Raw genomic sequence first — 13,699 nt, forward strand, 5'->3', positions numbered from 1 at the left:
AGACTAGGTCGGTTTCAAGCCAACTGGATCATCCTGGATGACACCTTTGTGTCCAAGATCCTGCGAGACGGGTATCAGCTGCCACTCATAGGAGTTTCTCCAACAACGCCCATGCCACTCCCAAGGGTGTATCCAGCCAGACTGTTGACAACACAACAGGACACAATAGGTACGTTGATATCCAAAGATGCCCTGAGTGTTTAAGACCCAGTCCCAGAGTCTCGCCAATATTTTTGGTCGCGAAAAAAGACAGCAAGAAATTTTTACATAAATTTCAACATACGGCTCTTCAACGCGCAGTTCCTTGAAAAACCAGCACATTTTCACATAATATCAGTCGCGCTCCTTCGCACCATCATTCAACGAGGGTCAGCCTTGATCTACAAGACACCTACCTGCGAGTATCTATCCATCGTCACTAACATCAGCCCAAGCTCTCACCGAGTGAGGTCGAATACAACTACGGCCAATTCAGAGTTTTCTCAGACCTTATCTTCAGATCGACAACTGTCGGGTCCCATTTCACCTCCCGTTGTGCCTGTACAGACATCTGCAAAGGTGGCTATCGAAGACTTCTCTGTAACCCTTTCTACCAACACTTCATCTGGTCATGGATGCATCGACAGTGGGTTGGGGAGCGCACCTGCAGTATCATCAGACATCAGGACTTTGGTCAGCCACAGAATCGACCCTCCACATCAACAATCTCGAATTCAAGGCCGTCATTCTAGCGATCTTCCTTTGGGCAGAAGTACTTAGGTCATCTCGACTCAAGATACAGTTGGACAACGCCTCAATCGTTTTGTACTTCAACAAAATGGGACCCACCAAGTCATCCATGCTGACCCTGACGATGGACTTCTTTCAGCTGATCGATACTCTGGACATCAGCGCCCGAGCTCGACACATTCCAGGACTCCCTGTCCCGTCCGGATCAACCATCCTCGACAGAATGGCGTCTACTGTTAAGATGTCAGTCCTAACTACATTGTGGGATAAGTTTACATTCAAATGTACTGGAAGTGACCTCTGAACTTGACTACGAGTGTGCATGCGTGAGCGGAAGCTCGGGTGTTTGATGGGAGGAACATGTGCACTGTGTGAATACGAATGGCGGGGATATGATATGAACTGTGAAATGTATGAAGTTGAGGGAGAGAAAGACAAGCAGTGGAAAGGGCCAAAAGGTAATTAATATCTACATCCAGAAATCTTCAAGGGGATTTGCTGCCTCTACCATTGCCCAGGGAATGACCTATTCGCCACCAGGTTCAACACACAACTCCTGTCCGATTCCAAATCAAAAGGCGTGGGAGTACAGCGCTTTGGCCATATCGTGGAAGAATCGCCATTCCACCAACAGCACTTCTACCACGGGTGATACAGAAGGCGGTTGCCACGATTCAGCTTTGCCTGATTTCGATTGATAATCCTTTGACACTTGAGGTCAGCAGAATAAGAACCACTAGAAAAGAAAGACTTCGAGCAGATTGTTCTCAAAACAGTTTTCCCGCTACCTTTGGCTACTGCTGCGCGGGTCAGCGAGATACACGCCTTGGATGTGTAAGAGGATTTGTTTTGAGAGGCACAGCCATAGAAAGGTCCATTTGGGTCTGCCTTCATCGCAAAGAATCAACTCCTGGGGCAACTGGACAGGCTATTCTTCATCCTGTCTTTGACCTCTATTCTACATCCCGAGGATTGCGAGGACATCTTGCTATGACCAGTCAGAGTCTAATGCATTTGCCTGCAGGTGTCATATTCTGACGATCCTGGAAGAGAGTGTTGATCCCAGGAGGTTTCCTGACAGCGGCCTCCTTTTGGTTACGATGTACAAATCTTTGTGCCTACAACTTTGAGGGATTGCCTCCACCTCCAACATTGAATCCTCAAGAGACAAGAGCTGTTGCATCTACCATGGCTATACATAGCATGTTTCTGAAAGTCTTACACAGTCTTTGCCTCCCACTACTTATGAGATATCTCTGTAACCGATGTGCAAGGGCTACACCACAGCCCGTCAATGCAGATAGAATTCGACTCCCACTCTCGCACTCAAGTATTTCGTATCGTGTACAACATGAATAAATAGTTGAGAGCCACTCCTTTGTTTTATTATACTTAATTGGGGTCCCAAATCGAGGCTTCAATGGAGAAGCAGAAAACTCATCTGTAGAGACACTAGTCTTCCACTACCAGACACCGTCAGGTGCGACTGTTTCGGCGGTGTCCCAAACCCTTGCCTGAATACCTCTGCCTTGAGCATGTGATGAACCAGTATTGGTTTAAAGTTGCTCTTATGGATATTGTCGATCATTCCTCATTGTGTCTTAACGAATTCTATCCTGCGGTGGGATAGATAGCTTTGACACAGCGTAAAATGAGGTGCCAAACAAATAAGGCCTACACCTCTAGAGTGTATGGTTGAGTTTGTATGTAGAACTAATTGACTGGAGACCCATTCCGGAAAGGTTTAAGGTCGTTGTTCAATAAGTTACCCTACTTCAATCTACGGTTGTCAAAAACAAACAAAAAATTATGTCTATGCGAAAATATACAACGCATGTTATACCCGATGGCATAACATTGTGTCCTAGTGGGGTAAAGGGGTGTTCTCACTCCTAGTGCAGTGATCCACCCATAAAATCACAAGTTTGTCCTCGGACGCGAATGTGTGACAAGCTTGGGATTGAAGCATGTTAAGCACCAGCTTCCTCGTGTATATCTCACAGTTACATCTCACGGTAACATCTCACGGTTACATCTCACAGTTACATCTCACGGTTACATCTCACGGTTACATCTCACGGTTACATCTCACAGTTACATCTCACAGTTACATCTCACGGTTATATTTCACTGTTACATATCACAGTTACATCTCACGGTTACATCTCACGGTTACATCTCACAGTTACATCTCACGGTTACATCTCACAGTTACATCTCACCGTTACATCTCACGGTTACATCTCACAGTTACATCTCACTGTTACATCTCACGGTTACATCTCACGGTTACATCTCACAGTTACATCTCACCGTTACATCTCACGGTTACATCTCACGGTTACATCTCAGGGTTACATCTCACGGTTATAAGACGAATGTAATCCTATGTGTCTCACCCTTTGATGTGTTGATGGAATTCAGTCTGGGTTCGAAACTTACAGAAGTCCTCTTGTCCGAGGCTAGTTAAATTCAGGAAGGACTAGTGACAACCACTTTTATCTGGCAACTCTGTAGCAGAATCTCCTCTTCTAAAAATCTGTCTGACACAGCAGCATTCTCGACTGTAAGAGATGTTATGTTTGCTGGGGGTGGTACAGTGGTACAAGTCAAGTGTATATCTCATGGTTATAAGATAAAGACAGGCTGGAGTATCTGCGACGCACCGTCCAACCGTGGGATAAATGAATAGAGTGAGTTAGGAGAAGGTTTTACAAATTTGTAAATTTTACAGTAAATTGTATATTAATAAATACTGAGTGGTGAAAACCTTGGTATGATTTTCCCGTACAGAAACAATGTAATCCTATTCTAAGTGTCTCACCCTTGATGTGTTGATGGAATTCAGTCTGGGTTCGAAACTAACAGAAGTCCTCTAGTCCGAGGCTAGTTAAATTCAGAAAGGACTAGTAACAACCACTTTTATCTTTAAGTAGATGGCAACTCAGTAGCAGATCAATGTTGTGAATTATCTTCCCGAGGCAAGAGAGTTAACTGACTATAAAAGTCCAGTTTCCACCCGTGCCGAACAAGGCTGGTATTGTGGATAACTTCTTTAAGAGGCGTTCAGATGTTGGAGTACTGAGTAAGGATAAGATAAATGGATGATTAACTTCTTTATTACAATTAGGAGTGGCGTTTCGGCGTAGGTTCTAACACCCTTGTGTACGTCTGTGTACATAACAAGCTTCTCCACTCCAGTGTAACTGCATCTTAAACCTACCCAACTGTATAAGGTGAGGTGAAATGGGGTTTAACGTCGCGTCCAAGATTATTGCACTTATATAGCAACGTACATGTACGTGTGTGTGTTTGTGTGGCTGCTTGTACTAGTTCGGACTGATGGCGATTTATAGTGTTAGCTCACTGAGATACCATGCCGCAGTTTAACATGAATACCCCACTCAGACACAGTATACTGACTCCGAGCCGACCAATCCTTGTTTTAGCCCCTTAATGCCGCGATGTAAGATCCGTTTTATCACAATATAGATCTGGATTTTCAACCCGGTCTTGATTGGGTGCCACCATTTTGTTTAAGGAAATGCAAGTGTTACGAGGGGTGGATGAATGACACATGTCTGCTTGTAACTAGCCTTGTCTCACAGTCCCAAAGCCTTATTATCTCCCTTCCATGTGCCCCTTCTGTAATTCAAAAGCCCTAGATGAAGCAAGTCTAGATTTTCCTCAGGTTTCTCCCATCTCATTGGGGCTCCTTTTCAATTTAAATGGAGGTATTTGTTTCTATGTTTTCAGAGAGTTAGCGTTAGTTTAGCTTGTAGCACACACAGGGGGACTCTGGGTAGGGTAGGTCCCAGTGCCACACCCATCCCGCCTTGCTGGAGTTAGTGTCGTCTAGCTTGTAGCAATCAATCTTGTGAACTTGCGATCAATCTCTTACTTGTCTGATTGTGTGTCTTTGCACCCAGACAACATGGGTTTCTGTTGTGATTTCAGTCACTGACTTCCTGGGTCCAGATGTAATTATTTACAGGCCGCCTGGAATTTTACTGACAATGGTGTAACAATTGACTTGCCATTGCATGTGTTTGTGATGGGTGCCACCGATGGGGCAGGATACGCTCACCATTTCGTAAACACCTGGTATCATCACTATTTGATAGCAATTCATAAACATACTCATGATATAGTCGGAATCGTACTATCGACTCTGCTTTGTATAGAGATTTCTATTGATATAGAAAGCGTGTTTTGTCACTTTAATCTGACGGACTCTCTGTTTCCAGCGAAGCACAACGTCCTGGTGTATCTGGAGGATGGGATCTCACAGCTCCTGGAGCACAGGGAGGACAACCCTAAAGTCAGCGCTGTCAAGTTTATCAGTGACTAGTAAGTGATTCCGACTCCCAACACAGACAGCAACCAATTTCCTCTACTATGTACAGTGAATGTCAGTGAATGTCCACAGGTCATTTCGATTGATGCCCATCCTCCCTCTCATGTCATGTGACCTTGTCTTGTGTGTTTTCAGCTTTTCAAGTCTCCGTGACGGCAACCACACCATGTTCCGCGAGTACGCCTTCGTCCGCTCCACGCCACACAATCGAGCTTCTTTTGTGAAACTCTTCTGGAAGTGCTACAAACAAATCGGCAAAAAGGGAGGTAGGATATCTGTAGCTGATGTAGGTAGTGGTGGCACGTGGTCCTGTGCACAGCGCACAGATCACAAATCAGGTGAAGTTAAGCAACGTCAGTCGCAGAGTTTCTAGGGCTTCAGTACTGCCCCACACTGAAGCACATGTAACACATGTGGCGTCTGCTTGCGCAAGGGACTGTGTTCGAAATATACTTCTGTTCATCCAGCAGTGAATGGGTACCCAGTAGGATGAGATGGCAATGTGGCTGTGAACCTTCTTGCACCTAACAGACAGCTTGGGTTGTATACTCCCCAGGGAGCTGAGGCTGATTCTTCAGGGCACATTGATCCAGTGACCGGGGTAATAATAGCTCTGAGCATGCCCCTGAGTGGTATGGAAATATAAATAGCCTATTATACTCTCTGGTGATGACATTCATAGCCACATGAGAGGCTACTGTTCAGTTGTGTTCAATGTGTCAATGTTTGTTGCAGATCTGCTGAGTATCCAGGAGTACCACTCCCTGCTTGGGCTGCTGTGTGCTGACTTCCCCTTCACCATGGTCCAGAAAACAGCCAGGTACCACCCCCCCCCCCACACACACACACACAGCCAGGTATCATCCCCCCCCCCCCATATCTACCTGTAGCTGTGTATCCACCTATAATTGTGTATCTACCTGTAGTTGTGTATCTACCTGTAGTGGTGTATCTACCTGTAGTGGTGTATCTACCTGTAATTGTGTATCTACCTGTAGTGGTGTATCTACCTGTAGTGGTGTATCTACTTGTAGCTGTGTATCTACATGTAGTGGTGTATCTACCTGTAGTGGTGTATCTACCTGTGGTAGGGTATCTACCTGTAGTGGTGTATCTACCTGTAGTGGTGTATGTAACTGTAGTTGTGTATCTACCTGTAGTGGTGTGTCTACCTGTAGTGGTGTATCTACCTGTACCTGTGTATCTACCTGTAGTGGTGTATCTACTTGTAGCTGTGTATCTACCTGTAGTGGTGTATCTACCTGTAATGGTGTATCTAACTGTAGTTGTGTATCTACCTTTAGTGGTGTATCTACCTGTAGTGGGGTATCTACCGGTAGTGGTGTATCTACCTGTAGTGGGGTATCTACCTGTACCTGTGTATCTACCTGTAGTGGTGTATCTACCTGTAGTGATGTATCTACCCCCCCCCCCCCCCCCACACACACACACACACACAGCCAGGTATCATCCCCCCCCCCATATCTACCTGTGTGTATCTACCTGTAGCTGTGTATCCACCTATAATTGTGTATCTACCTGTAGTTGTGTATCTACCTGTAGTGGTGTATCTACCTGTAGTGGTGTATCTACCTGTAATTGTGTATCTACCTGTAGTGGTGTATCTACCTGTAGTGGTGTTTCTACTTGTAGCTGTGTATCTACATGTAGTGGTGTATGTAACTGTAGTGGTGTATCTACCTGTGGTAGGGTATCTACCTGTAGTGGTGTATCTACCTGTAGTGGTGTATGTAACTGTAGTTGTGTATCTACCTGTAGTGGTGTGTCTACCTGTAGTGGTGTATCTACCTGTACCTGTGTGTCTACCTGTAGTTGTGTATCTACCTGTAGTGGTGTATCTACCTGTAGTGGTGTATGTAACTGTAGTTGTGTATCTACCTGTAGTGGTGTGTCTACCTGTAGTGGTGTATCTACCTGTAATTGTGTATCTACCTGTAGTTGTGTATCTACCTGTAGTGGTGTATCTACCTGTAGTGGTGTATGTAACTGTAGTTGTGTATCTACCTGTAGTGGTGTGTCTACCTGTAGTGGTGTATCTACCTGTAGTTGTGTAACTACCTGTAGTGGTGTATCTACCTGTAGTTGTGTATCTACCTGTAGTGGTGTATCTACTTGTAGCTGTGTATCTACCTGTACTTGTGTATCTACCTGTAGTGGTGTATCTACTTGTAGCTGTGTATCTGCCTGTAGTGGTGTATCTACCTGTAATGGTGTATCTAACTGTAGTTGTGTATCTACCTTTAGTGGTGTATCTACCTGTAGTGGGGTATCTACCGGTAGTGGTGTATCTACCTGTAGTGGGGTATCTACCTGTACCTGTGTATCTACCTGTAGTGGTGTATCTACCTGTAGTGGTGTATCTACCTGTAGTGGGGTATCTACCTGTAGTGGTGTATCTTCCTGTAGTGGTGTATCTACCTGTAGTGGTGTATCTTCCTGTAGTGGTGTATCTACCTGTAGTTGTGTATCTACCTGTAGTGGGGTATCTACCTGTAGTGGTGTATCTGCCTGTAGTGGTGTATCTTCCTGTAGTGGTGTATCTACCTGTAGTGGTGTATCTTCCTGTAGTGGTGTATCTACCTGTAGTTGTGTATCTACCTGTAATGGTGTATCTACCTGTAGTGGTGTATCTACCTGTAGTGGTGTATCTACCTGTAGTGGTGTATCTACCTGTAGTGGTGTATCCACCTGTAGTGGTGTATCTACCTGTAGTGGGGTATCTACCTGTAGTGGTGTATCTGCCTGTAGTGGTGTATCTACCTGTAGTGGTGTATCTACCTGTAGTGGTGTATCCACCTGTAGTGGTGTATCTACCTGTAGTGGTGTATCTACCTGTAGTGGTGTATCCACCTGTTGTGGTGTATCCACCTGTAGTGGTGTATCTACCTGTAGTGGGGTATCTACCTGTAGTGGTGTATCTGCCTGTAGTGGTGTATCTACCTGTAGTGGGGTATCTACCTGTAGTTGTGTATCTCCCTGTAGTGGTGTATGTACCTGTACCTGTGTATGTACCTGTAGTGGTGTATCTACCTGTAGTGGTGTATCTACCTGTAGTGGGGTATCTACCTGTAGTGGTGTATCTGCCTGTAGTGGTGTATCTACCTGTAGTGGGGTATCTACCTGTAGTTGTGTATCTCCCTGTAGTGGTGTATGTACCTGTACCTGTGTATCTACCTGTAGTTGTGTATCCACCTGTAGTTGTGTATCTACCTGTACCTGTGTATCTACCTGTAGTTGTGTATCCACCTGTAGTGGTGTATCTTCCTGTAGTGGTGTATCTACCTGTAGTGGTGTATCTACCTGTAATGGTGTATCTACCTGTAGTGGTGTATCTTCCTGTAGTGGTGTATCTACCTGTAGTGGTGTATCTACCTGTAGTGGTGTATCTACCTGTAGTGGGGTATCTACCTGTACGTGTGTATCTACCTGTAGTGGGGTATCTACCTGTAGTGGGGTATCTACCTGTAGTGGGGTATCTACCTGTAGTTGTGTATCTACCTGTAGTTGTGTATCTACCTGTAGTGGTGTATCCACCTGTAGTGGTGTATCTACCTGTAGTGGTGTATCTACCTGTACCTGTGTATCTACCTATAGTTGTGGATCTACCTGTAGTGGGGTATCTACCTGCAGTAGGGTATCTACCTGTAGCTGTCTATCTACCTGTAGTGGTGTATCTACCTGTAGTTGTGTATCCACCTGTACCTGTGTATTTACCTGTAGTGGTGTATCTACCTGTAGTGGTGTATCTACCTGTAGTGGGGTATCTACCTGTACCTGTGTATCTACCTGTAGTGGTGTATTTACCTGTAGTGGGGTATCTACCTGTAGTAGGGTATCTACCTGTAGCTGTCTATCTACCTGTCGTGGGGTATCTACCTGTAGTGGGGTATCTACCTGTAGCTGTCTATCTACCTGTAGTTGTGTATCTACCTGTAGTGGTGTATCCACCTGTAGTTGTGTATCTACCTGTAGTGGTGTATCTACCTGTACCTGTGTATCTACCTGTAGTGGTGTATCTACCTGTAGTTGTGTATCCACCTGTACCTGTGTATCTACCTGTAGTGGTGTATCTACCTGTAGTGGGGTATCTACCTGTAGTAGGGTATCTACCTGTAGCTGTCTATCTACCTGTAGCTGTCTATCTACCTGTAGCGGGGTATCTACCTGTAGTGGGGTATCTACCTGTAGCTGTCTATCTACCTGTAGTTGTGTATCTACCTGTAGTGGTGTATCCACCTGTAGTGGTGTATCTACCTGTAGTGGTGTATCTACCTGTAGTGGTGTATCTACCTGTAGTGGTGTATCTACCTGTACCTGTCTATCTACCTGTAGTGGTGTATCTACCTGTAGTGGTGTATCTACCTGTAGTAGGGTATCTACCTGTAGCTGTGTATCTACCTGTAGTGGTGTATCTACCTGTAGTGGTGTATCTACCTGTACCTGTCTATCTACCTGTAGTGGTGTATCTACCTGTAGTGGTGTATCTACCTGTAGTAGGGTATCTACCTGTAGCTGTGTATCTACCTGTAGTGGTGTATCTACCTGTACCTGTCTATCTACCTGTAGTAGGGTATCTACCTGTAGCTGTCTATCTACCTGTAGCTGTCTATCTACCTGTAGCGGGGTATCTACCTGTAGTGGGGTATCTACCTGTAGCTGTCTATCTACCTGTAGTTGTGTATCTACCTGTAGTGGTGTATCCACCTGTAGTGGTGTATCTACCTGTAGTGGTGTATATACCTGTAGCTGTGTATCTACCTGTAGTGGTGTATCTACCTGTACCTGTCTATCTACCTGTAGTAGGGTATCTACCTGTAGCTGTCTATCTACCTGTAGCGGGGTATCTACCTGTAGTGGGGTATCTACCTGTAGCTGTCTATCTACCTGTAGTTGTGTATCTACCTGTAGTGGTGTATCCACCTGTAGTGGTGTATCTACCTGTAGTGGTGTATCTACCTGTAGTGGTGTATCTACCTGTAGTGGTGTATCTACCTGTACCTGTCTATCTACCTGTAGTGGTGTATCTACCTGTAGTAGGGTATCTACCTGTAGCTGTCTATCTACCTGTAGTTGTGTATCTGCCTGTAGTTGTGTATCCACCTGTACCTTTGTATCTACCTGTAGTGGTGTATCTACCTGTAGTGGGGTATCTACCTGTAGTTGTGTATCCACCTGTACCTGTGTATCTACCTTTAGTGGTGTATCTACCTGTAACTGTCATGTCTTCCAATGCAGGATCATCTTGATCGACGATGCCCTCGACTGCCTCATCTGCTTCTCCGACTTCATCTATGCATTGCAGGTGCAGTTCTATTACGAAGGTGAGAACGTTCAAAAGTTCCCAATCCACATGTCTTTCTGGCTGATAATGCATTACAATAATACAATTGTACAATGATGCAATACAGTTCCCTCACTTGTCCAGACTGCATCCGTGGTCTAGTGGTAGAGCGTCCGCCCAGAGAGCAGAAGGTCCGGGGGTTCGATCCCCGGCTGCGTCATACCAAAAGACGTTAAAAGATGGTACTTGTTGTTACCCTGTCTGGCGCTCGGCATTAAGGGGCTAAAACAAGGACTGGTCGGCTCAGAGTCAGTATACTGTGTCTGAGTGGGGTATTCATGTTAAACTGCGGCATGATATCTCGGTGAGCTAGCACTATAAATTGGCATCAGTCTCATTCCGAAAAGGTAGTGGAAACTCCTCTGCTGTGTTCCCAAGAACAGAAAAAAAACATCTCACCCGAGCGTGCCACACAACCGCACCAGAAGCACTTGACCAAGCCGGTATGCTCGTCACTCTCTCATTTTCAAGTCTACAGTGTGCATGGAAAAAATTTGTCTGTGCTTTCGTAATCCAAGCCATCCTATCTGAATTAATAGTTTTTCATAAAAGTTGTAGCTTAGATTACATTCTTCAAACCTTAGCTCATCATACCTGTGTATCTTTTTCAAATTTAACTTACTTGTTTTACAAAGTTTGGTTAAATGTTAACTATTTTTATATGATGAGATTTTGTGACATCTGCCGCATGGGTGTTCCAGATTGTGCTCCGCAACCCATCTGTTCAAGGTGGGTCATAAAAGACGATATTTAATCCACTTTTCTTCCTCATAACAAGAGGACTAAGGTAACACCCACTTTTCCTTCAGATGACATGTTTTTGAGGTCACCGCTGAGATTGCTGCTGAGTGTCCTTCGTTGCAGACACCCTTCGCAGTCCCTCGACACTTTCATCTGAAGGGATCTCTCTTATTATCTGATGCTCAAGTTTGGCACAGATCAGGATACGCCCTCACCATGAAATCATTCAGTTCACGTTGAACCAACACCAATTAGACGGGAGAACAATGAGGTTCGGCACCGATGCAACCTCTGTGAAGTGATGGTCACTGTTCTGAAGATCAATACCTGTGTCTAAACACAACAGATCATCGCAGCACTGACAACCGCCTTGACATTTTACACAGTCTTCCTGTACTACCGGGGACCCAGACTCCCGGAATCATCATTCATGACCGTCATGATTCTCACCTGGGGATTCAAACATCACAGATTTACAGGGAACTGACTGCATATAAACCGTTAAGCTTCAGAACTCGACACATCACTTTGTACATCTACCATAAAGTTCACACTGGATTGTCAGTGTGTGGAGCATTGGACCTCGTCCCCGACAAGAATGCAGTTTTTTATGTTTTTTGCACAGGATGATTTACCTGTCACGTGTCAAGCTTTCACTGACTGTAAACAAACTATGCGACTTTGCTGGAAGTAGGTCAGACTGACCTAATGCGAGACGTGCACCTTTACAGATTGGTTTGCCTGATTACTTGCATTTGATGCCGCTCCTGCACAATCAGGTCAATGAGAATGTGCCACTAACTTCAGTAGACGCCCGATGACGCCATGTGGAGTAGTTCACGCTGAGGCCACACCCGCCAAGGACAAGTCATCCGTTACAGATGCATTGATGCAGCATACGCTCCAACTGTTCTCTACGCTCCTTCAAGGCACCACTTTAACACTGCCATACTTCTGCATGGTCTCATTCATGATACTTCGTACGATCATTCAGACCGAAGAATTATACATGCAGCCTCGATCTCCAAGATTAGGCTTACTTTCAACGGTCGTTACATCGAGACCTCGACAATCAGCTGGGGAGTGCACTTATTACATCCACTTGGGACCGGGCCGGTGTTCAAAAGATGAACGCAATCTCCATGTCAATACCTCTGCGGGTATATTTGCTATCAGATTTAACAGACAGGTTCCAACCTTCGTTTCTCCAGTTCCGGCGCCCTGGTTGTGACCAACAACGCCGTGACAATATCATTGCAGGGACTTCAAGCTTACCAACACCAGCACTGATACATCTGACTGTACAGAAGATCATGCACACCAAGTCCCACCAATAACACAGAACATCAGACACACCAAGTACCACCGATAAAACAGAACATAAGACACACAAAGTACCACCAATAACACAGAACATCAGACACACCAAGTACCACCGATAAAACAGAACATCAGGCACACCAAGTACCACCGATAACACAGAACATCAGACACACAAAGCACCATCGATAAAACAGAACATCAGACACACAAAGTACCACCGATAACACAGAACATCAGTCACACCAGGTACCACCGATAAAACAGAACATCCGGCACACCAAGTACCACCGATAACACAGAACATCAGACACACAAAGCACCACCGATAACACAGAACATCAGACACACAAAGTAACACAGAAAATCAGACACACCAAGTACCACCGATAAAACAGAACATCAGACACACAAAGTACCACCGATAAAACAGAACATCAGACACACAAAGTACCACCGATAAAACAGAACATCAGGCACACCAAGTACCACCGATAACACAGAACATCAGACACACAAAGCACCACCGATAACACAGAACATCAGACACACAAAGTAACACAGAAAATCAGACACACCAAGTACCACCGATAAAACAGAACATCAGACACACAAAGTACCACCGATAAAACAGAACATCAGACACACAAAGTACCACCGATAAAACAGAACATCAGACACACAAAGTACCACCGATAAAACAGAAAATCAGACACACCAAGTACCGCTGATAACACAGAAAATCAGACACACCAAGTACCACCGGTAACACAGAAAATCAGAGACACCAAGAATCTGTTACTGCTTTTGGTTGTGCCTCATTGCCAGAGCTTGTCACATTAGCAGAGAAACCAACACTGTAGCTCCAAACTGGCCAAACCTTCTACTCCATCATCACACCAAACAAGTTCATCAAAGGCTTCAGGTGTGGAGCATATTATGTTCCACCTCATGAGAAGAGGATATTCAGACAGAGCAGCAAAGAGAGTCTTCAGATCTACAAGGAATTTATATGATGATAAATGGAAGAGCTTTGACCAGTTTGCAAACTATAAAGGATTTACAGCAGCTAAAGTTACTTTACCACAAGTAGAAGAGTTCCTTTGTCCATTACGTACCACAAGGAATCTCAAAAGTTCAACATTAGAAACCTGTCTTGCGGCCATCAGCTTCGATCTAACAATGCATAA

The 13,699-nt window shown here is 44.9% G+C and overlaps 1 protein-coding gene across 2 annotated transcripts in view; it reads left to right on the forward strand.

Annotated features, from left to right (window-relative positions):
- Window positions 1–13,699, forward strand: part of LOC139467166 (centriolar satellite-associated tubulin polyglutamylase complex regulator 1-like) — a 33,220-nt gene that overhangs the window by 2,397 nt on the left and 17,124 nt on the right. For both annotated transcript variants that reach the window (XM_071248889.1, XM_071248890.1), the window contains exons 2-5: window positions 4,977–5,079; window positions 5,222–5,352; window positions 5,822–5,906; window positions 10,343–10,428. In XM_071248889.1, the coding sequence (XP_071104990.1) occupies window positions 4,977–5,079; window positions 5,222–5,352; window positions 5,822–5,906; window positions 10,343–10,428 (405 nt within the window). The remainder of the gene's footprint in view (window positions 1–4,976; window positions 5,080–5,221; window positions 5,353–5,821; window positions 5,907–10,342; window positions 10,429–13,699) is intronic.

Source organism: Haliotis cracherodii, unplaced genomic scaffold, assembly GCF_022045235.1.
Source record: "Haliotis cracherodii isolate W230 unplaced genomic scaffold, xgHalCrac1.p SCAF_19, whole genome shotgun sequence".
In the NCBI taxonomy this organism is placed as follows: domain Eukaryota; kingdom Metazoa; phylum Mollusca; class Gastropoda; order Lepetellida; family Haliotidae; genus Haliotis; species Haliotis cracherodii.